At 43.7% G+C, this 22120-nt stretch overlaps 4 protein-coding genes across 5 annotated transcripts; all 4 read left to right on the top strand.

Annotated features, from left to right (window-relative positions):
* Nucleotides 1–1866: 1866 nt before the first annotated feature.
* LOC135635116 (auxin response factor 2-like) lies at nt 1867–8825 on the top strand. 2 transcript variants are annotated; one of them, XM_065145989.1, is made up of 11 exons: nt 1867–2692; nt 2798–2854; nt 3220–3402; nt 3579–3663; nt 4180–4270; nt 4354–4518; nt 5566–5685; nt 5769–5844; nt 7096–7258; nt 7339–7485; nt 7591–8825. In XM_065145989.1, exons 1-11 carry the CDS (start codon nt 2378–2380, stop codon nt 8298–8300), a joined length of 2112 nt encoding a protein of 703 aa, XP_065002061.1. In that variant the 5' UTR covers nt 1867–2377; the 3' UTR covers nt 8301–8825. The 2 variants fall into 2 exon arrangements, with proteins under 2 accessions (XP_065002061.1, XP_065002055.1); XM_065145983.1 differs by having other exon boundaries at nt 7339–8825.
* A 772-nt stretch (nt 8826–9597) lies between these two features.
* On the top strand, nt 9598–12050 carry LOC103980047 (putative receptor protein kinase ZmPK1). The gene has a single exon (XM_065152987.1). The coding sequence runs from the start codon at nt 9609–9611 to the stop codon at nt 12048–12050; it is 2442 nt and encodes an 813-aa protein (XP_065009059.1). The 5' UTR covers nt 9598–9608.
* Nucleotides 12051–12191: 141 nt separating this feature from the next.
* On the top strand, nt 12192–15220 carry LOC103979743 (large ribosomal subunit protein eL20). The gene is made up of 4 exons (XM_009395931.3): nt 12192–12318; nt 12485–12600; nt 12724–12787; nt 14613–15220. The coding sequence occupies exons 1-4, from the start codon at nt 12304–12306 to the stop codon at nt 14952–14954; spliced, it is 537 nt and encodes a 178-aa protein (XP_009394206.1). The 5' UTR covers nt 12192–12303; the 3' UTR covers nt 14955–15220.
* A 4893-nt stretch (nt 15221–20113) lies between these two features.
* LOC135635104 (WRKY transcription factor 71-like) lies at nt 20114–21870 on the top strand. Its single transcript, XM_065145963.1, has 3 exons — nt 20114–20711; nt 21141–21278; nt 21343–21870. The coding sequence occupies exons 1-3, from the start codon at nt 20251–20253 to the stop codon at nt 21680–21682; spliced, it is 939 nt and encodes a 312-aa protein (XP_065002035.1). The 5' UTR covers nt 20114–20250; the 3' UTR covers nt 21683–21870.
* Nucleotides 21871–22120: the final 250 nt, after the last annotated feature.

The following is a 22120-nucleotide window of genomic DNA, read 5'->3' as shown; positions in this document are numbered from 1 at the left end:
ATAAATTTAGTGGTGAAGAAATATATATAATATTGTTGCAGAAAAAATCTATCATAAAAATCATTTTGGTGGATGAATTGACTTGAGAAGGTGATATGAAACATGAAAGAGAACGCCATTGTTGGGACTATTGGAACTCACATCTGGATATGGACATGTATAATCCAATCCATTACATTCGAAATATGAATGAATGATTGAATGAATATAGATTCTCACACGTTTATATTGGTTGATAATGACCCTCTCGAAAAGGTCTTTATACTTAAATATGAAAATGACTGTTCTGCCCCTCGGTTTCATTATTTAATGTATTATTTTTATTATAATTCATAATTTTATGAATAATCAAATTCTAAATTATTCTCGACTTAATCGTCGTTCTGACTATACTAATCGGACACACTCAATAAAAGAAAATAGATATATATCAGTATTAAGATCATATCCGTTGGCTATCGCGAGATATGAGATTAAAATCTTTGTTATATTCGATACTAATCATAATTAGAATCTTAACATGGTTTTTACTGAAGAGTAGAGGAGAAGGTGGTTTGGATGGAAACTTTCCGACAATTCCATCAATCAATCGGCGACCACATTATTTTGGTGTCTGCAAGACACACAGTTCTGCAACTGGCGCTTGATGGATCACTCCCATGGCGTCAAACCTGGTCGAGTCCAATGTAGCTATTTATGTCTCACCTAATACCTAATCTTGGGTGCGACCTCCACCACAACCCCCTCGATTCCGATGGCACTCTCCTAATCAAACGACGCAATTTGCAGAGCCAAAGCAGTGGATCTCAGCCCGATCGACACCTCCATCTCCAGCCAAAATCTACCGACCTTATCCCCACTGCAGTGGCAGCAGACAGACAGGACCGGCCTCCTGCAACACCAACAAGAGGAGGAGGAACAAAAACAGCGAGCAGTGTGGGAGGGCCATGCAAAAACCTCCACCTCCACAGGGACGAGAAAGCCACTGCCTTTATGCTTGCTGCAGTGCTTCGAAAAAACCTTTCTTTTCCATGCCTTTTCTTGTGTGTTTCTCTCAATGAGGGGGTGGCACATGGGCGGTCCAGGATGATAAAACCCGAGGCACTGCCAGTTAAAGCCTCCGTCTTCATGCACAGCCGGGGATGGTCCCTCCTTCTGATCTCCTAGCAGCAACATGTGTGAGTCTGTGAGACGTGATTCCACGTCCGAACAATTCTGTAAAGAACCGAGTGGGGGGAGGGGGGGCCGACGCAAACTACACAAGTCTTGCAGTGGCCTACGGAGGAGGAGGAGGAGGAGGCAACCGTTGCAGCAATAATAATTAACGCACCACCCAGGGCTCTTACGTCTTGTCGTCTGATGGTGCAACGAAAGATAAAGATCGAGAGAGAGAGAGAGAGAGAGAGAGAGAGAGAGAGAGAAACTGTGTCTGTGAGTCTCTTTAATGCGAAATAAGATGGATTAATGGATGAAAAGGTCACACTCGCGGTAGCAGCCCAAGTAAAAGAGCCCCCCGGCAGCTCTGCTGCCGTCACCATCCCTGCCTGCCCTCCTCTGCGCCCGCTGCAGCAGTTGCAGCATCAGCAGCACAGTTCCACCGATAAAAGCGAGGAGAATGGGAGGTGATAAACCGGGGCACTGCGACGACCAGTCCTCACCCAACTTCTCTCTCTCTCTTCCCCATTTGCCATCCGATTCATGCATTGACACGGAGCCAGCCGCTGCTGTGCAGGAGCAGCAACGACAACCGCATCACAACAGCGAGAAGTCTGGGACTGGGCGGAGAGGTAAAATGAAAATAATTCGGTGAGAAGCGAGAGAGAGAGAGAGAGAGAGAGAGAGAGAGTTATGGGGGTCGGGCCAGCTGCAGAGGGTACGGAAGGGACATGGTTGAGGCGTCGCTTTTGACTCGCTTCCTTTTGGGAAAGCTTATGTAATGGTTGGGGAGACCCAAGGAAGAGGAGAGAGCAAGGGGGAAAGAGAAAAAGGAAAAGCTCGAGCTTTTGGTGTTTAGCTCTTATATCTATCTGCTCTGCTGCACTCTGTTCTTTTGCTCTCCGCTCTGCTCTGCTTCTGGTGCACCTGCCGCTCGTCTCCCGCCTCCCACGCTTGTCTTTTTTAGGCCCTCAGCCTTTAGTTCAGCGCAGCCCCCTCCTCCTCTCCCACCACACACACCCCCCCTCTCCTCTCCTCTTCACGAGCCTCGCCACCATCGCCATCATGCGTCGCTTCACCACCCCTGTGCGCTCCCTCCCTCCCTAATCCTTATCTCGACCAGAATCCTACACCTATCTCTCCGTCCCGTACCTCCGGGTCTTCTCTCTCTTGGCTTTGCCTTTCGGTTCTTGGGCTGCTAGGTTCTCTGGGTTTGGGGAGAATGGGCATCGATTTGAACACGATAGAAGAGGAGGAAGAGGAGCCGGAGCAGCACCCGGCCCACCTCGCCGTTTCCGCTGCGGCGGCCGCGGAGGAGGCGTTTCAGTCGGCGTCGGTGTGCCTGGAGCTGTGGCACGCGTGCGCGGGGCCCCGGATATGGCTGCCGAAGAAGGGCAGCTTGGTCGTGTACTTGCCGCAAGGGCATCTCGAGCACTCGAGGGAGGGCGGCGACGGCAGCGGTGGGAGAGGGGGAGTCGGCAGCGGCTACGATGTGCCACCTCATGTCTTCTGCCGAGTGGTCGACGTCAAGCTCCATGTTCGTTCACTTACCCACCCTGCTTCGTCTTCTCTTTTCTAGGGTTTCAAAAAGGTGGGGTTTTTGGCCTCATACCTTGCTCTTTTGGGGCTACAATGGACGCAGGCTGATGCGGCTACAGATGAGGTCTATGCTCAGCTCTCTCTTGTCGTAGAAAGCGAGGTTAGGCTTTTTCTTATTCCCGATTTTCCATTTTGTGGAGTACGAAGCTCTTCGATGTGAGTGTTTATGAAAAGCTGGGGTTCGATTTAAGCTATCTCATCTAAAAATAGGATCTTTATTACGTATAGCTGTTCTTGAATCGAGAAAAAGAAGCACCTTAGATTACACAGGTATTTATGGCAAACATCCCTTCTTTCCGACATATCAATTGTGGTATATGAAGTGAAATATATCTGATCTATGTTTTGGTGATTTTGTGATTCTTTTTTAATTTTGGGGTATGTGAGTTTTGAAGCTTTGCTTTATCTAAGTCAGTTGTGTTTCCCTGTCATATTAGTTGATGTGGTGACACGTTTTTGGCTCAGGAATTTGAAGGAAGACCTAAGAAGGGTGAGCTCGAAGGAGATGCAGAAGAAGAGGATGTTGAATGTATAAGCAGGACATCAATACCCCATATGTTCTGCAAGACTCTCACTGCCTCTGACACGAGCACCCACGGGGGTTTCTCCGTGCCACGCCGAGCTGCCGAGGATTGTTTCCCTCCCCTGGTGACTAGACATTCTTGAACTTCTTCTATCTTGGATTGGATTTTTTTTTTGTTTTTTGGCATTTATACAGTCTTTCTACTTTGAAATGGATTCTATGTAACATAGGGCATTGGACGCGAAGAACATTGTTTTAAGTTTTAACCTTTTGTGTTATCTGCTTCCTCTCTTCGAAACAGGACTACAAGCAGCAAAGGCCTTCGCAGGAGCTCGTTGCAAAAGATTTGCACAGCATGGAATGGAGGTTTCGACATATCTACAGAGGTATTTACCCAAACCAGATGTCATTTGAGGAATTTGGTCTACTTTGGATTAAAGACTTGTAGTGTCATTTGTGCTATTCTTACAATGCCATTTGTGCTCAATTTCTTTACTGTATTTAAAGACATTTTAGCTATTAGTATGAATCATAAGTAAATGAACATTGATCATTTTAAACACTGCTTGACACTACCATTTATCCAGGTTGTTTAGTTCCAGAAACTTTGTTGCACTATACTGCTTTGTACTACTTTCTGAGGGAGCTTTTTGGAATTCTCATTTAAAGATGTGTCTTTAAAATGTTTGTACGAGGAATTATCTGTAAAATGTTGAACCATTTTCCCTCCTGGAGATAAATCACTACTATGCCACTTTCATCATTTATTAACTAATACATTAGAAATCTTAGTTGTAATCATAATTTTAGATGGGTGATACAGCCACTTAATATGACATAACCTTTAGAAGATTCAAGTTGACATCTCCTACTGATAGATGTGGATTTATCTGCTTCTTTAGGTCAACCACGTCGACATCTTCTTACAACTGGATGGAGTGCATTTGTAAATAGGAAGAAACTCAGCTCTGGAGATGCAGTGCTCTTTCTCCGGTAGGCTTTATTGTAATGTTGCACGCTAACAAACATAGACATGAAAATCCTTTACATAAATGAAATTTTCTTGATGAGTATAGGGGCAATGATGGGGTGCTTAGATTGGGTGTTAGGAGGGCAGCTCAATTTAAAGGCAGCGGCCCTGTTTTGGAACATCAAAGTGGCAACATGAATCTATTGACACTGGCAGCTGTCGCTGATGCTGTGTCCAACAAAAAAGCCTTCGACATCTATTATAACCCAAGGTATGCCTGGTTTTAGTGGAGTTGTGCTTTCTGTAACCTTTGTCTTCTGTGTCAAGCTATTGATTGTCGAGATTTAATAGTTGCTGAATATGAGGAGTGGTCTAAGTTTCAACTGGAATCTTCTTGCTCCTCTGCAATATCATCCAGATATGAAGTGAGATGAAAACTGATAATTAGCATAAGAAACAGAATAATATCTTTGCTTCCTTACATGGTCTTTCCAGATTATATACAAGCCTGATTAAATTTGTAAGCTTCCAGAAAAACAAAATACTTCTACAATTCTATCTTCAGCGGTGGTGTACTATAACTTAAGAGATGTTACTAAATAGTCAGGAGTTGTAAGAGTCATGATCTGAACTTGATTTATCGAGTAAAAAGTATATAGATTATCTTCCAAAATGATGATAGGCGTACGTAAATTTGATTGGTCAGTTGGTACTGATTAATGTGCTTCGTTCAATGTGTTATCAAATCAACAAACCTTTGAAATACAAGCTTCTAGGTGTCCTTGTTGGCAAAACATCCATGATTAACACAATTTTTTTTTTATTGACAATTACAGAATAGTATGCTTTTGCAAATGCTACTATTGTTTATAAATTTTTTAGTTTATTTGATATTGTTCCCTAAATTATTTCAGTTGAAGATAGTATTAAACATATTCATTCAGCTTCTAGGCAAGGCAGACTCCTTTGCATTTGTAGATAGCACCCCCATTTTGTTGATTGTTGAATCTGGCATAAATTGTTTCTTAATAAATCACAACATAATTAGTTAGCCAAATTACTGTTTCATTGTTAATTGTCCAAGTTTCCCTAAATCCTGTATCTCATAGGGCTTATGTGGGTCCTTTTATCGAAATGTCTTTTCCTATGTTTTACCCAAATGACATTTGTATCAGTTATTTCACAATCTAGTTTGTTGTCCTCAACTAACAAATCATTAGTATCTCCAAGAGCTCATTTTGTGTTAATAAACAGTGGTGGTCAGAAATATTATTTCAAAGTTAAAATAGTTTCTAAATGCTAGGTTCATATCCTGCAGGGCAAGCTCCTCAGAGTTCATAGTTCCATACTGGAAATTTGTAAAAAGCTTAAATACTTCCATTTCTGTGGGAATGAGATTCAAAATACTTTATGAAGGTGATGATGCCACAGAGAGAAGGTGTGGTACATTAACTGCCACATTTACTTTCAGAATCTAAATTGATACATGTTGAATTTGATTTGCCTATGTTTCTCTTGTAGGTCCACAGGACTGATAACTGGGATCAGTGACATGGACCCTGTTAGATGGCCTGGTTCAAAGTGGAAATGTCTGTTGGTATGCTCATATACTTGATCCGTCCTTTTCTTATATGAAGCAAATAGTTTCTTGGCCGAAAATAAGAAGGGTCAACAGACTTCTGTGCCATCTTGGACTACCCTATTTTGTCATGTTAAAACTAAAATGCCTGCATTGATTTAAGATATTTATTATCTTTTTCCTCCTTTTTGTTAATTTAGATGGCATATATAATGTGCAGCTTACAAAAAATTGTAAGATTGGTATAAAATAGAGTGTACGTTAATCTTCTTCATTTATCCATCTATATATCTAAAGCATGTATCAGAGAATTATGATACTGCAGGAGAGTATAGCTTTGTTATCCTCGAGGACAATCTCGGTCACAAGTCCGAAAATAAGAATGAATTTCTCATTCCTTGAGGAAATAAAACTTGTGTATCTTATGGTTTGATTCCTGATTAATCATGTCTCTCTCAAAAGGTTGATCTTCATCCATGTCATTTCTTATAAGACCATGATGTTGCTCTAATCTTGGCTCAATGTGCTATACTGTAAAAAGGATTACTTTAAAGTTGGTTTTCTTTTCTTTATACTAGACTTTATGTTCGTCTAACTAGCTTAAATGTGTATATCATTCCGAGGTTTAGGATGGCTACATTTTGAATGAAACACACAGTTAAGGTTCTTACATAGTTCCCAGACAAAAAGCCTGTTATATTCAGCTTGCCAACTATGATCTGTCTTATGTAGACGATTAAAATTAGACAAGCTGTGATATATCTTGTTTACATCTCTGTGTATATAACTGAATTGCATCATCAAACCTCTTGGGCTAACTTCAACACATCAACCATGATAGACTTTAAGTACAGGGGGATGAAGCCCATAGGATTTGTATAGCTTCAAGTCCATAAGCCTTAGGTTGGATAAGTGGGCTTAATTGACAATCATCTGCTTAGCAATGAGATATTTTTTGGTCAAATAGGAGATGATTTCACTATAATTATAGCTTCAATGTCAACTGGAGGCATTTTTTTATAGTAAAATTTCTATTTGTCAGTGAAACAAGGCATGGACTCTCTGAGCTTTTTGGTTGGATTTGAATTGGGTATTGCCCATTATGATGTTTAAGTGGATTTCACTATAAGTATAGCTCGTTTCAGAGTGTCAGTGAAACAACCTAAAGCGCTTATCTCTGTGCTTTTGGCATTATTGAACCATCAACTGTTTTCGTTATTCAATTTGCATTATGTTGCTGATTTAAAATGTATTTGTTCTTTTTTTCAGGTTAATTGGGATGATGATATGGATGCTAATAGGCAAAACAGGATATCACCTTGGGAAATCGAACCAATTGGTTCAGTCTTAGGCTCTGGAAGCCTGTCAACAACGGGTTCCAAGAGGGCCAAAATTTGTCTTCCCTCTGTCAATATGGATTTTCCGATTCCGAGTAGGTCTTTAACGTGCTTGCCAAAGAACATCCATACATTCGTTGGATATTTCTAATACTTCTTTTCCATTTGTTTGCAGATGGAAATGGGTGTCTGGACTTGAGGGAATCTGCAAGTTTCCACAAGGTCTTGCAAGGTCAAGAATTTACGAGGCTTAGAACTCCGAGTAACATTGGTGTAACAGCCTCTCATGTTTCTGAGATTGGAAATCGTCAATACTCGGACGGTAAGGGACGTTGCACTGGTGCAAACAGCTGCATCGTAGGTGAATCTGTTACAAGGGATAGGGTCAGAACATCATATGGAGCTGACTTTTCCTTCAATTGCACAGGCTTTAGCGAACCTGTCCTATTCCAAAAGGTCTTGCAAGGTCAAGAAGTATTCTCAAAATGTCCTCCATTCATTGGAGCCCGATCTGATGCTTATGCAAGGAACGGTGTGTACGGCCTGTTTGATAGATTTCATACATCTCATGCTGAGAGTAGATTGCCTCCATCTTCTTTGGGATATGTTACTATTGTTCAACCATCTTTGCCACCAATTCAAGCGTCTTCACCGTCGTCGGTGCTAATGTTTCAAGAAGCAGGTTCCAGAATGTCATTGGTTCAGTCAGCATCTAGCACGAATGGTCAAGATAGGGGTGATGGTGGTTGCTACTTCTCCAAGTTAAACGGCTCAGAAGCACTGCATGTGAAAGAAGCAAAATTCCCGTTCTGGCCTCCAACTATGGGTTGTTGTCATTTTGCCAATCAGCAACCCGAAATGGATAAAGTGCATGCTTCGGTTTCGGACGGTAAGTTGGGCATAGGAAATGAGCAGAATGTGAACCGAAATGGTTGCAGGCTTTTTGGTTTTTCCTTGACTGAGAAGATTCCTGTGGCAAATTTAGCTGATAAATCTCTGCCAGTCTCTCCGGCTTCAACTCAGGTCAAGGTTGATACCGCTTTCTCGGCTTCAATGCCTCAGATGCCTGCTAAGCCTGTTGGGTGCAGTTGCACTGGAGTAAACGCTGTGTATGCTCTGTGTGCAGCTCCATTTTAGGACTTGGTTACTCCACAAATCTTGGGGGTTGGCATGCATCTAAGTACATATCTAGCAGCTTGATGGAAATTAGGATCTGACTTAAAGTTGGATGATTGCTTATATGGAAATCCAGCAGAACAACCTGGAAAAGATTGCCGTGTGTTCTACATCGACAGCGAGGACACAATGGTGCCAGCCAGTGATGATCTACCTACCAGTATTTACTAGGGTTGTTCCTGCATTCCCACAAGTGGCACCACCTCTGCTGCATACTCTTGCAAGACATCGCTCCGGATTCTTGATAGACAACCTGTTGGTTGGTTGGCTGTGCATCGTTTCTCAAATGATGCCAAGTTAGATCAACAAATCCTGGTTCCTTCCGGCACCTTTACTGGCTATGAGTTGAACACTGTTGTTAAGATATCTTCCCATTTGGTTGCTCAAACTCTTCACTGTTATTTGTGACATTCTGCTATCTTACTAGTCTTTGCTGCAATATTTTTTCGGTATGCTAAAACCGCTATTGGTGATGCAAGATGATCACACATGCTTTTAGCATTGTTGCTATGCCTTCTTCAGGGCTTCTTTTGCTTCTCATATTTGTCTTTACAAAGCAACGGTGATTTGGATGTGTGTTTCTGTTTCTGTGTGCTTGCAGCTGTTCACGTATTGGCTTGTATTTGGTGGAATTATTGTTCGAGTTCAGGCAACGTTGAATGGTGGTTTTTGTACTATGGGAAGGTTGACGAGGATGTCTCTGTAGTTTCCCGTAGAATTTGGAATAATACAAGACTTCTTAGCCCCCAAACCACACTCTCCTTTGTCCGTTGAAGTGCCGGCGTTCAACGAAGAACACTGTTACCCGCAATGACCATGTCTGTCTTTGTCGAAGTGGGACTGGTCGTAGAAGATGTCTTGCCATATCACATAGCAAGAAAACAATGGTGAACAGAGCGACCACGTTTACCATTCGGATGCGTCCGTTCATGGATGACTAACTCGAAGCTGACGGCCTTGAGACGTCGTTTTCAAAGGTCAACATTCCATCTAAAAGCTTGAAGAGAGAGTCCCTCGATTTAGATGCATGTGATAGCTTGGTTGGCAATCTGCAGGTCGACATGGAACTGCAGTTCCTCTGCCGTATGGAAGAGACATGGAACTACGTGTAGAAGGGTGCATGGAATGGTGAGTTAAGGAACACGCATACGTATTTGTCGAGTTCCATGTGTATCTATCTATCTATCCATCTATAAATGAAGACCAAATGTTTGGACCATGAGACACTCCTACAGCCGGCAGCCAGAACTGTGTTCCTCTTCGTCAGCCATGAGAAACCAGCTGCTGCTCATCTCTTCCTTTACCCTTCTCTCCCTCGTCTCTGTCTTCGCTCACTCCCTTGCAACGCCTCGTTCCACCATGGAAGTCGGCTCGTCCTTCTCGGTGGAGGACGAGAAGGCAACCACTCTGATCACCTCATTGGACGGCACCTTCTCTTGTGGATTCCACGCGGTAGGCATCAATGCGTATTGCTTCTCCATCTGGTTCACCTATTCCAAAGACGCCACCGTCGTCTGGTCCGCCAACCGGGACTCTCCGGTGAATGGCCGTGGCTCCAGAGTTTCTCTGCGCCGAGACGGGAAACTGGTGCTTTCCGACGTCGATGGATCCAAGGTGTGGGACACCAACACCAGCTCCGTCGGGGTTTCGTCAGCCGAGCTCCTCAACTCCGGCAACCTGGTGTTGAAGGACCGAGATGGCCGTATCCACTGGCAAAGCTTCGACTCGCCCACCCACACCTTGCTTCCTGCACAGCAGCTAACCAAAGTAAAGCGGCTCGTGTCGCCGGTCGCCAAAGACGATCCCCGCTCCGGCTACTACAGCCTCTACTTCGACAACGATAACGTCCTAAAGCTTATATACGACGGACCGGAGATTTCCAGCATCTATTGGCCAAGCCCGGATTACACTGTGTTCGGAAACGGGAGATCAAGCTATAACAGCTCCAGAATCGCAGTTCTAGATTCCACAGGCCGATTCCTGTCGAGCGATAACCTCAACTTCAACGCCTCTGACTTAGGCCTCGGCATCAAAAGGAGGCTGACAGTGGATTACGATGGTAATCTCAGACTCTACAGCTTGAATAGGTCAAACGGGTTGTGGTCCGTCTCCTGGGTCGCTCTCCGGCAGATCTGCTCCGTGCATGGCCTCTGCGGCAAGAACGCGATCTGCGAGTACTTGCCTTCTGTCAGCCAGTGTTCCTGTCCTCCGGGATACGAGATGAACGATCCCCGCGACTGGAACAAAGGCTGCAAGCCAAAGTTCAACATGACTTGCGGCCACTACACCAAGCACCAGCTTCATTTCATAGAGCTCACGGGGGCTGACTTCTATGGGTTCGATATGAGCACCTACACAACACTCATCTCCTTCCAGGCCTGCAGGAGATTGTGCATGTCGACTTGCTCCTGCCTGGCATTCGGCTACCAGAAATCCGGCGAAAATGCAATAGGGTCCTGTTACCCAAAGAGCACACTGTTCAATGGCTACAGATCAACGTCATTCCCGAGCAGCATCTTCCTCAAAGTACCCAAGTCCGTAAAATCCTCGTCCGGCTTCAACCAATCCGGCCTTGCCTGCAATCCCGTCAATTCTAGTGTCGTTCTGGGCTCTTCGAAGATGTATGGAAACAACGGCGGCAACACCAAATGGGTGTACCTCTACGCCTTTGCTGCAGCGCTTGGAGCAGTAGAGCTTGTCTTCATCCTCACAGGTTGGTGGTGTATCTTCAGGGGGCACGACACGCTCAAGTCAGTGCAGAAAGGGTACAAGTTGATTGGCAGTCAGTTCAGGAGGTTCCCATACCGTGAGCTCCGGGAGGCCACCGGAAAATTCAAGGAGGAGCTGGGGAGGGGTGGGTCGGGGACCGTCTACAGGGGCGTTTTGGATGACAAGAGGGTGGTGGCGGTGAAGAAGTTGACAGATGTGATGCAGGCAGAAGAAGAATTCTGGGCCGAGGTAAACGTGATCGGAAGGATCAACCACATGAATTTGGTTAGGATGTGGGGTTTCTGCTCCGAAGGCCGGCACAGGCTCCTGGTCTACGAGTACGTTCAGAATCAGTCACTGGACAAGTACCTGTTCGCCGACGGCGACGGCGGCGGCGGCGGCGCCCTGTTACCCTGGAATCACAGGTTCAAGATCGCGGTGGGGACGGCGAGGGGACTGGCGTATCTCCACCATGAGTGCCTGGAGTGGGTCATCCACTGCGACGTGAAGCCGGAAAACATTCTCCTCGACCGCGAGTTCGAAGCAAAGATCGCTGACTTTGGATTGGCCAAGTTGTCGAAGCGGGACACCGCTGGCTTCAACGTCTCGCGGGTGCGAGGCACGAAGGGCTACATGGCACCGGAGTGGGCGCTCAACTCCCCCATCACCGCCAAGGTCGACGTGTACAGCTACGGCGTGGTGCTTCTCGAGTTACTGAAGGGGAGTCGGGTCTCCGACTGGGCAGCGGTGGACGGCGGGGAGCAGGACGTGAGGAGTCGTGTGGCGGTGCTGAAGGAGCAGCTCGATGGCAATGGCAGGTCGTGGGTGAGAGAGGTGGTGGATCACAGATTGAATGGGGAGTTCAATTACGCGCAGGCCGCGGCCATGGTTAAGATAGCCGTGTCTTGTTTGGAGGAAGAGCGCAGTAGAAGACCCACGATGCATGAGATTGTCAAGATTCTATTGGCATCTCTGGAGCAAGATTCCTATGATCAACTGTAAAGGCGATGACATATATATATATATATATATCACTGTACTTATGTTATCTGTCCTATTTTTATCTAACAAAATGCGGACTCGAACCCAACATGCGGCCCGATTAGGGTTTGGCGGACTCGAACGATACCTACCTATGGCTATAAATACGCAACAACCGCACGCTTAGTGCTTCTCTGCCGCGAGACATCGACCCCATCCAGCCAGCCGCCGGCGCTTGCAAGGGGAGGCGACCAACAAGAGAAGGGGCGAGGAAATGGTGGCGTTTAGGGTGAGTTGTCTTTCGTTTTCTTCGTCGTAGTTCATGGTTTCCGCGTTTCGATGCGTACTTCTGTGCCAAATTCCTACCATTCCTTGTCCTCTGTGGTTTCTGGTGGTGGATTTCTCGCATCCGTTGGTTCTGCGGTTTTAATGCTGTCTTCCCTCGTTTCTTGCAGTTCCATCAGTATCAGGTGGTGGGGAGAGCACTCCCTTCGTCGACCGATGAGCATCCCAAGATCTACCGGATGAAGCTGTGGGCGACCAACGAGGTTCGCGCGAAATCCAAGTTCTGGTAGGCTTCCGGGCGCCCCATTTGACGTATCTCGCTCCATCGATGGTCCTAAGCGCACATTTTCTTGTTCGTAATGTTTGTTTGATGGGTATTTTTTTTGACGTTTACGGCTTTGAATTACAGGTACTTTTTGAGGAAGCTCAAGAAGGTTAAAAAGAGCAACGGGCAGGTGCTGGCGATCAATGAGGTGGATTCTTTTTTGCGGCTGTTGTTTCACTCTATTGTTCTTGTATTAGGTTTTTTGTTTCCAGTGATTTCAAAGATCTATTAATTGTACAACTAGCAATCTATGATTCGAGAAATATGTGGTCATGCAGTCAATTTTTTATTTTGATCCACGGTTACCTCTCGGTCAAATATCTTTTCTCTTAAATCAATTATTAGTTTAATGTCTTTTTCTTCTGACCTGCAGTCCTATAATTTCCATTACCGTAGAAATTGGGTATGGATGAAATCTTATTTTGTCTCATATCTCCATCGTGGAAGTGAGAGGAGGATTATTTTATTTTACAGAGCGTCTATTACTGTTAATTCTGAATTCCAAGTATTTTAGTTACTTAGTACTGGGTATATGTGATGAGTGCGTCTAAGTAGGAAAAACTTATTATGAATTGTCTTGTAGGCATATATCGAAGGCACTGCTGTGTTAGACCATGAGACTTTGTTAAAACCTTAAAAGGGAAGGCTGTGATATCCCATTATCATAAACTTATCCAATAGGATTACTGACCTCATTTTTGGGGAAGCATAAAACCTCATGACTCAAAATGCTTAAGTCAAAATTGATGATGAAATATTTATCATTATAAACTAACATAATCCTTCATTCAATGGAATAATGAATTTAGAATCTTCCCTTGAAATCAGATAATATGTTGTAATTGATCTGATGATCTATAATCATTATGGATTATGATTGTTATTACTGTTCTGCAGTATAATCGTTGATACCTTCTCTTTGTTAGTGTCTTGTATTGCACAAATCTTGCAACAGATTTTCTATATCCTACTTAACAGATAAAACTGGGTGGTTATATAGTATTTATGTGTTTCCTTTATTCATCTTCATGCTATGTTGTGAGTGATGATTTCCCTATTGAGCTACTTCTTATCTTTTGGAAAGTCTTCAGCCTCGTTGAACCATTGGGCACAATTTATGGTAATCACATCTTTTTCAGTTACAAGACCATACTATACTCTGAGAACCAGTTTTATGTTGATCTTGATACTTTTAAAAATCTTACTATTGGTCCAATCTGATATCCCCCACATCTTTTTCAATGTGAAGATGAAACTGGCAGTAGTCTTGTTAAAGTTGAACTGCTGCATGTCATAAGCACCATCTTAGGGGATTGAGTTATCAATGTATTGGGACTTTGAGACATCAAATGCATTGATGACATCTGGCATGTCGGACATCTTCTGTTTGTTAGATGTCTTGTTCAGTAAGCCATTTAGTGAAGAGGCCCAATAACATAGTTTATTTTGACCAGTGAAGTCACCTTGGTGTCCAGGCGTGGCCTGAGCACTCGATAAGTGGGTCGGGCGGGCAACTTCAATCGGGTGCAGCCCAGGCGCTAGGTGGGTCACTTGGGCGAGCACCTAGCGCCACGGGCATCATGGCACCTTGGCATCTTTTAGCACCTATTGTCCTTGACTAGACCTAAATTTAGGCAGGTTTGATTTCACAAAAAAACATATTTGTCGCTGTCAAACATCGCAACCACAGCAAGATGCAGGATTCTGGGAAAGGGCCTCATGCTAATCCTCTTTTCAGGTGTTTAGCGTAAAAGGGTCAAAGATGTGATCGTTTTCCACGATTTTACCACATTTGTTTTGAAATGATTGATGATGAGATTTGAGACTTGTGAAATCTATTTGATCTCTTACTTGGTTATGCAGTTGCCAGTTACCTCATTGCTATAATGTCGTGACACCTATTCTGCTGTGGATTCTCTTGTTTGAGTTCTGTGAAGGGTAAGTTTTTCATGAAACATTCAAATTGATTGCAGATTTTTGAGCGTAAACCAACTAAGATCAAGAACTATGGGATCTGGCTAAGGTATCAAAGCAGAACAGGTTACCACAACATGTACAAGGAGTACCGTGATACTACTCTAAATGGTGCTGTTGAACAAATGTACAATGAGATGGCCTCTCGTCATCGAGTGAGGTGTCACTGCATCCAAATTATTAAGACAGCTACTATTCCTTCTAAACTTTGCAAGAGGGAGAGCACCAAGCAGTTCCATGATTCCAAAATCAAGTTTCCCCTGGTGTTCAAGAAGGTCCGGCCACCAACCAGGAAGTTAAAAACCACATACAAAGCATCAAGACCCAACTTGTTTATGTAGTTCTCATCTCCCTTGCTTGCAAATGTTCGGGAGCATGGATCTTCGAGTGAAACGCTTTATTTGGTGAGCGCTAAGAAACTTTGTTAGTAGATTAATTGAAGTTTTGGAATTGCTTAGTTGAATTAATTGTAGACTATTTTGTCTTTGTTAAGTCTTGTTGGTCTTTTATCAGTCTACGGATGTGTTCTTGCGTAGTTATGCAAGTCTCTTAGCTGTTTCTCTTCTACTTTGTTATAGTAAGTTGTACAATCTCGTGGATTGTCTTATGGTGACGATGCTATTGGTAACTCTTAAACTCAGTTTTTTCATTCTGTTCTTTCCCATGCATAAAGCAGATCATGCTGTTCTAACTTTCAATCTGGAAGCAAAATTTTGGGTTGATGATGATGTTTTCTTCCCTCGTGTTCTTATAATCTCACTCACCGAGGAGGACAGAATGTCTTTTTGACTTTTTTTGTCGACTGCTTTTGCTTTGTTGCCCAATCAGTAGTAGACAACAGAGTGGTATCGATGGAAGATATTCGATCTCAAGACCATCTTTAGATCCCCGAGAACAAGGCAAAAAAAGAAGAGCAACACATTCCAAAGCACAACAGCGACGCAAAAGTTGCGTCGACGGGAACAGAGACGGCATCAATACAGAGAATACAAGCAGCAGAGCGATTAGATGTGACAGCCGCAGCAGAGATAGAAGAAGCAGAGGGCGCCGACGAGGACGACGGCCTCGAGGCAGTAGAGGATGCGGAAGAGGAGGTCGTCGAGGAAGGAGAAGCGTAGGAGGAGGGAGGGACACTTCCATCGCCAGGAGGTAGCGAAGCCGAGCTTCCACGGCCAGCGGCATCCCCCGCCGTTCAGCTTCCGGAACCAACCGCCGCCTCCACGCCCGGCCACCATTCTTCTTCTCCGCAACAAGCAGCGGGCAGTCCGATCCCTTCGCGCTCCTACCAAAGTGGCGGGGTCAGATGGTGGCGGAGAGTGGTAGCGGGGGAAGTCTATTTAGAGGGGGAGGCGAAATCGAAGGCATAGGGAATCACGTCAACTGAGACGCGCATGGGTTGGGTTGGCATACGATGGCAGAAATAATACCATACGCCACCAATAACACAATGATCCGATCACTGCGCCTCTAGTTTTGATTAAATACTGGATTTATTTTTAAAATAAAAAATAAAAAAAAATATTATAGACGGTTGATATTATAGAATCTTCTATATCGTTTATATTAAATAATAAATTGAGAGTATTTCGACCTTTTTTTTTTTTTATAGTGGAGAGCTTGATTTTTAATTTCTCGAATATGAGTTTTATAACATTAACATGATATATGTTATTAGGATTCAGATCCAATCTAGGTCTATTGTTGAGCTATTGCAAAGATTGCATTGGTGATGTACCCGAATAATTCAGGAGATGAAAATACAAGCTAGTAGAAGACGATTATATAAAATCGAAGTCATCAGTTTATATACAAGCAAATACAAGCTAGTAGAAGCCGCATAAGGAACCAATGAATGTTACAATTACAGAACGTTGGCATATCCCCCCAAGTCATCAGCTTATCTATGAGTCATCTCACTTCTCTACACACCTTAATAATGATAACTAATATATCTCGGGGCCAAACAGAGCAATAGATTTTGCTTCTGGCCAACGGAGCAAGCTCATGTCCACAATTTGCTGCCTCTATGTCTCATGTTCAACAAACAAACACTGGACCAGTCGAAGCATTTAATGCTTATAATGCAAGGAAACACTAATGGGGCATTTACAAGTATACAAAACTTCATCTTACTTCAAAGTCTTGGATGCTGGTTTCATAAGGAACTCTTTCAAGTTCAATATTATCTACATCTAGACAAGCAAGTTCGACAGATTGTGATGAATTATTATTGTTAACTACAGATGATGATAACCTTTTAGTTTTAGGTTATAGTTTTCGGCTATCCCATGGTCTCCTTCATCGTTGATCCCTGGGGCATACTCATAGCATTCACAGGACCACACACACACTTTTAAGCATGCAGGCATCATCATGAGAGAATGCGGCTCTTGATAAGCTGTCTTACTGCTTGCAGCAGAGTTCATTGGGTGTTCTTGAACTGGTCCCAAGCTGCGCTTTCCATGGACTGCACACAGCTTTATTTGCCCTCTGACACGGCCATGATCGAGAGAGAAGGAAAGAAGCCGATGGATTGCTAACCTCCCATGCATGTCGCCACTGTGCTTGCATCTTCCAACCAAGAAGGGACCAAAGCGTTGCCGGCATCTGTTGCAAGCAAGCTATTAGTATTGTTTTGTGAGTGCAGTAAGTTACATATATATATAAAAATAAATAAATGTATATTATTTATTTGATATATTAAAAATATTAAAAAAACTGTAAATGACATCATATCGTGCTTTTCTTTATTGTCATTGCTTATAGACCATTACAATATTATATTTTTAGGCTTAGAGTTTATTTGATTGAGGTTAAAAATCTATTTAGATCATTTACAGTATTTTTATTGTGATTATCAAAACCTTGTAACAGGCCAAAAAAATTTTAAGGAATAATTTGGGTATTTTGTAAATTATGGATACTATTTAGAAAAAAGCAAAATAGACAATATTGATTGAAAAATACCCAAAATATGAGTGTTTTTTAGGAAAATCGTTATATATATCTGTAGTGTGTGTGTGTGTGTGTGTGTGTATATATATATATATATATATATATATATATATATATATATATATATATATATATATATATATATATATATATATATATATATATATATATATATTACAAACAACTTTAGAATTTGAAACTTAGACTTAATTTTGTTTAGTAATTATCATCATATAATTTTCATTAATCCATTTCGAATGGGATCCATTTAGACCCATAAATCTTGATTTAAATGGGCTGGATTTCATGGAGCAGCCCGACCCGTTAATCATGGTGTGTTTTCTGTAGCTTTCTTAATATCCACGTCGAACCAAATCCGATATCCCAGTAGTGATCACGTAATTAATACACAGCGTAGTGTTTTGGCTTTTGTGGATTTTATTTTTTTCCAACATTTCCTGACTAAATTTTGCTCTATTTTTCTTCACTCATCAGATCTCTCTGCGAGCTTCCATAGATACAGTCGGTGACCAATCCAAATGCGTGTCAATCTTGTCGGAAAAGATTCTTCTCCTCTCGGAAAAATATTCATACAATTGCAATAAGAATCAAGAGTAAGTCAACAGCATTTATTATGGGGAATCTGCTGCGCGCTTATATTATCGTTGGATGGATGAATGGATGATACCCTTAACGCTCTTTGACATGCATCACGCCAACAAAGAATTCACAGCCAAATCTTAAACAAGTTCCCCTATATATGATCTACAATTTGAATCACACGAAGTAGGGTCCTGTTATTGGTTCTGTGCAGTTCAAATGGAATGATTCCAAAAGGGAAAAAAGATCATCCTTTCCTTTGACTTGAGTAACCCAGGAAATTTCCTCCAAGCATTGGGCCCTCCTGATAGGACTGTGCTACTATGTGTCTTGTCTTGAACGAGAGCTTATGGTGTTCCCTTCTTACACCACTTTGTCACAGTTTGCATTGCTTTGATGCTCACACACAACGCATTTTGTATTCTCATTTATACAATGTAAAGCTACTGATGAAGAGATGTGTCGGTAATCTATTACAAGATTCAATAATGAAGTTGTTGATGAAGAAATCTCTTTGACACGAACAATCATGCACGATTCCATCAATGATTCATTCATTCATTCAGCTTATTCAATTGTATGCTGACAATTCTTAAACGATGCCTGGCAATCATCCATGATGAATGGTTTCATCAGAACCTGACTTCAGCTGCCGGCACACATTCTTCATCTTTCCCCGTGGTATAGAATTCATGATCCATATTATTGACTGCCTATAAAGCATCGAACATTTGTAGTTCTTGGAGGGTAGAGCTTAGTCATCAAGAAAAGAGACCTGCAGCCGAAGGAATCTGAGAGATTTGTGGTGGAGTTTACAGCAGGTGTTGTTCATTGTGTTCGTGCTTAGAAGCAGCAGAACCCTTCGGAGCTGCCCGCCACCAAACTGACGCCATTCAACAAACCCCTTAGAAAAATTGTGCTGCCTAAACTATGTAGGCTACCCTTATGATCGAACCGATTGATGTCACATCAGCTGCTCTCCAAATCTATCTACCTTAGGGCACCATCTAGCGACTCTCCCCATGTTGCGGACGAGTTCAATTGTGGGATTTGCGGAAGAGCTGTGGTGCAACAGTCCATCAATGTTAGTGGCGTTGACGTCAAAGCCAATCGACCGGTTTCTCAGCTGCTCATGCACGTTATGGCCTCACAAAGACCCAACATATGCGTACCTTCCCTCGGCTCCGATGGCGACGTCCTCTGACGAGAGAACAAATGTGGACTAACCCTCGGTCAACAATCTCAGGCTCGCCCTTTCCGTCCCCCTCTCTTCTCGCAGCGCCTCGCCCCGTCTCTCTCTCTCTCTCTCTCTCTTGTGGAAGCAGCATGAGAACCAGCCGTGGAGCTTACGCAACCGCTCCATGTGTGAAGTGTGCACCGCAGGAATACCTCTTCTTCCTTTGCCGTCGCAGAAATGGCTTCTCGTTCATTTGGCTCGGGTAGCTGTCAATTCTGGTTTCAGAAGCAGACTTAGCGTTGACCGTTCCAGAAGAGACAAAGTTGACACTAACTTAGGCCAGAAAATATTGCGTAACACGATTCGACTTCCGAGTCGAGACACGAGTCGCAAGCGCAAAACACTTCTGCCGACCTAAGTGCGGCTCGAACCCGTGACAGTTAGCCGCAACGTGGGACCGCACCTCGAGCCATCACCGACCGTCTGATGTTTTCCTTTTTTTCTGAATCACCGACCGCTTGATGTCGATCGACCCGACAACGACGCGGTTCGTCAGCTCTGCGATCCACCCGACATCCCCTCACAACTGGCACGCGTCTCTGGGAGCACCGCGTTTTAATATAGTTGACTCCGGTCCGCGGGCATCGCGCTCTCTCTCTCTCTCTCTCTCTCGCTCGCTTGCTCGTTACGGTCGACCGGTTCGTTGCCGACTCCTCTCTCAATGTTATCGTCTCCTGTGTGAAAAGCCAACAACATGACGAATTGGCTAAAGTAGTCTGCCTATATACGTATTGCGAAGGCAGTCGCTGAAACTTCCTCCATTCCAGCCGATATCTTCCTCTCTCTCTCTCTCTCTCTCATACCAGCCTCGTATCCTCTTTATCTTCTACGACTCAAGCGCTATCATGTCCGGAGATCAGGAGAGGGAGCATCACCCGTTCCCGTACCACGAGGAGCTGTCGGCGGTCTTCTCCGGGAAGCCAGCAGGCAGCGTCGCTGAAGCTGGTCAACGTGGTTTCGATCCGCAAGCGGTGTCGACGCCGTTCGAGAGCTTCACCGAATTGTTGTGTGGCACGCCGACGGACGACGGTTCTTTAGCTAGAGCTTTCGGGTTCTCGTGTTTAGCGCCCGCAGATGCGGTTGGTTCCGGTGGTGCAGCGTTGCGTGAGTTGATGGCCGATGGTAATGATAACTTCAGTTGCAACTTGACGTCGACGTCCTGGTGCGGTGGAGGTACCACTCCGGTGACACCTAATTCTTCGGCCTCTTCGTCTTCCACTGAGGCGGCCGGAGAAGAAGGCGGAGCACGGCGTAAGAAGGATCAGCTGAAGCGGGAGGAGGATGGGGACGATATGTCTAACAAAGCGTGAGTTCTCCTTAGCAAGTCCCTCCTTTTTGCTTCCCACAAACAAATAAAATAAAATAAAAAGATCTTCTTTTTGCCTTTTTTTTCCTTACCATAATTTTCTGCTTTTGTCGATCGATAGCAATTTCTATAATCTTAGTTGACTAATTTGCTGGAAAAGACTTTGATAGATTATCATTAGACAAAAAACCTTATGTTTCTTTCCGTTCCATCTTCTATTAGTAATCTTCGGGCAAAAAGGTTTCTCCACATCTCGACCTTTATATTTTGACAAGACAACCTTTTTGACCGCAAGGGATCAGTGAGTCTCGAAACCTTGTCTGCTTTTGTTGGATCTCAAAGTCTTCCCCGGAAGGGATCGATAGCATGGATCTGATATGTTGCGGTGGAGTGCCCTACGAGCTGATCGCTTGAAGTTTCGTTGAGCAGGAAGAAACCGAAGAAGGAGAGAAGGCAAAGGGAGCCACGCTTTGCTTTCGTGACCAGAAGCGAGGTCGATCATCTCGACGACGGCTATCGGTGGAGAAAATACGGCCAGAAGGCGGTCAAGAACAGCCCTTATCCAAGGTAAGTCAAATCGTAGGCTCACATTCTCCACTTCTTTGGCATATGATGGTTGCATGCGTTTCAGAAGCTACTACCGTTGCACCACTCCAAAGTGCCCGGTGAAGAAGAGGGTGGAGAGATCTTACGAAGATCCAACGATTGTGGTGACGACGTACGAAGGCAAACATACACATCAAAGCCCACATACAGTTAGAGCGAATACGCACCAATTAGCTCATCCTCTTCCGATGATGTCGACGAGCTTCTCTCAGTTGCCCCAACTGGGGTGTACCACCCAGCAAGGGAACATAAACCCTAATGCTTTCCCGTCAAACTTATCATCTGCGCTTCAACCGTCCCGATTCCCCGACTGCGGTCTCCTCCAAGACATACTTTCCTCCTTCATTCACGGCAGCCAACCATGACCAAAAGGTCTCATTGAAGTTTCCTGTTTCAGAACTGCCTTCTTCTGATATGATATGTGGTATCCACATTTGCGTCCATGTATCTGTTTATTGTATGTCCTGAAGAGTACTTAATTAGCTGCATTAAGATTCTTGTAACCTTCAATGGCCTTTCGAGATAAGTGTATTTAGCTGGTGGATTTTGTACACATTCTATCATACAGTCTCATAAACTGGGTCTGATTCAGGAGAGCTTGAAGATGCATGTTAATGGTGGCAGCAGACTGTTAAGGTTTCTTGATTTATAGATAGATTTCTCCTCAGGGAAACAAATTTGCAAATTATTCTATACAAATCTTTTTTAACTAATTATTAATCAATATCAAAATTTCATGTGAAATAATATATACCAAAGAGGATGGAAATGAGTTTATAGGAATAGTTATCAACAAATAATGA

Source organism: Musa acuminata, chromosome BXJ1-3, assembly GCF_036884655.1.
Source record: "Musa acuminata AAA Group cultivar baxijiao chromosome BXJ1-3, Cavendish_Baxijiao_AAA, whole genome shotgun sequence".
In the NCBI taxonomy this organism is placed as follows: Eukaryota; Viridiplantae; Streptophyta; class Magnoliopsida; order Zingiberales; family Musaceae; genus Musa; species Musa acuminata.
The sequence above is the reverse complement of the archived record's forward strand: the minus strand, read 5'-3'. Positions and strand labels throughout refer to the sequence as shown.

Excerpts from the sequence above, each read along its gene's own strand:
- LOC135635116 (XM_065145983.1), top strand. The coding sequence starts at position 2,378 with ATGGGCATCGATTTGAACACGATAGAAGAGGAGGAAGAGGAGCCGGAG. Across the intron at positions 2,693-2,797 it reads TGGTCGACGTCAAGCTCCAT|GCTGATGCGGCTACAGATGA; the intron begins GTTCGTTCACTT and ends CAATGGACGCAG. Across the intron at positions 4,519-5,565 it reads GACATCTATTATAACCCAAG|GGCAAGCTCCTCAGAGTTCA; the intron begins GTATGCCTGGTT and ends CATATCCTGCAG.
- LOC103980047 (XM_065152987.1), top strand. The coding sequence starts at position 9,609 with ATGAGAAACCAGCTGCTGCTCATCTCTTCCTTTACCCTTCTCTCCCTC.
- LOC103979743 (XM_009395931.3), top strand. Across the intron at positions 12,601-12,723 it reads CGCGCGAAATCCAAGTTCTG|GTACTTTTTGAGGAAGCTCA; the intron begins GTAGGCTTCCGG and ends TTTGAATTACAG. Across the intron at positions 12,788-14,612 it reads AGGTGCTGGCGATCAATGAG|ATTTTTGAGCGTAAACCAAC; the intron begins GTGGATTCTTTT and ends AATTGATTGCAG.
- LOC135635104 (XM_065145963.1), top strand. The coding sequence starts at position 20,251 with ATGTCCGGAGATCAGGAGAGGGAGCATCACCCGTTCCCGTACCACGAG. Across the intron at positions 20,712-21,140 it reads GACGATATGTCTAACAAAGC|GAAGAAACCGAAGAAGGAGA; the intron begins GTGAGTTCTCCT and ends TTCGTTGAGCAG. Across the intron at positions 21,279-21,342 it reads AAGAACAGCCCTTATCCAAG|AAGCTACTACCGTTGCACCA; the intron begins GTAAGTCAAATC and ends CATGCGTTTCAG.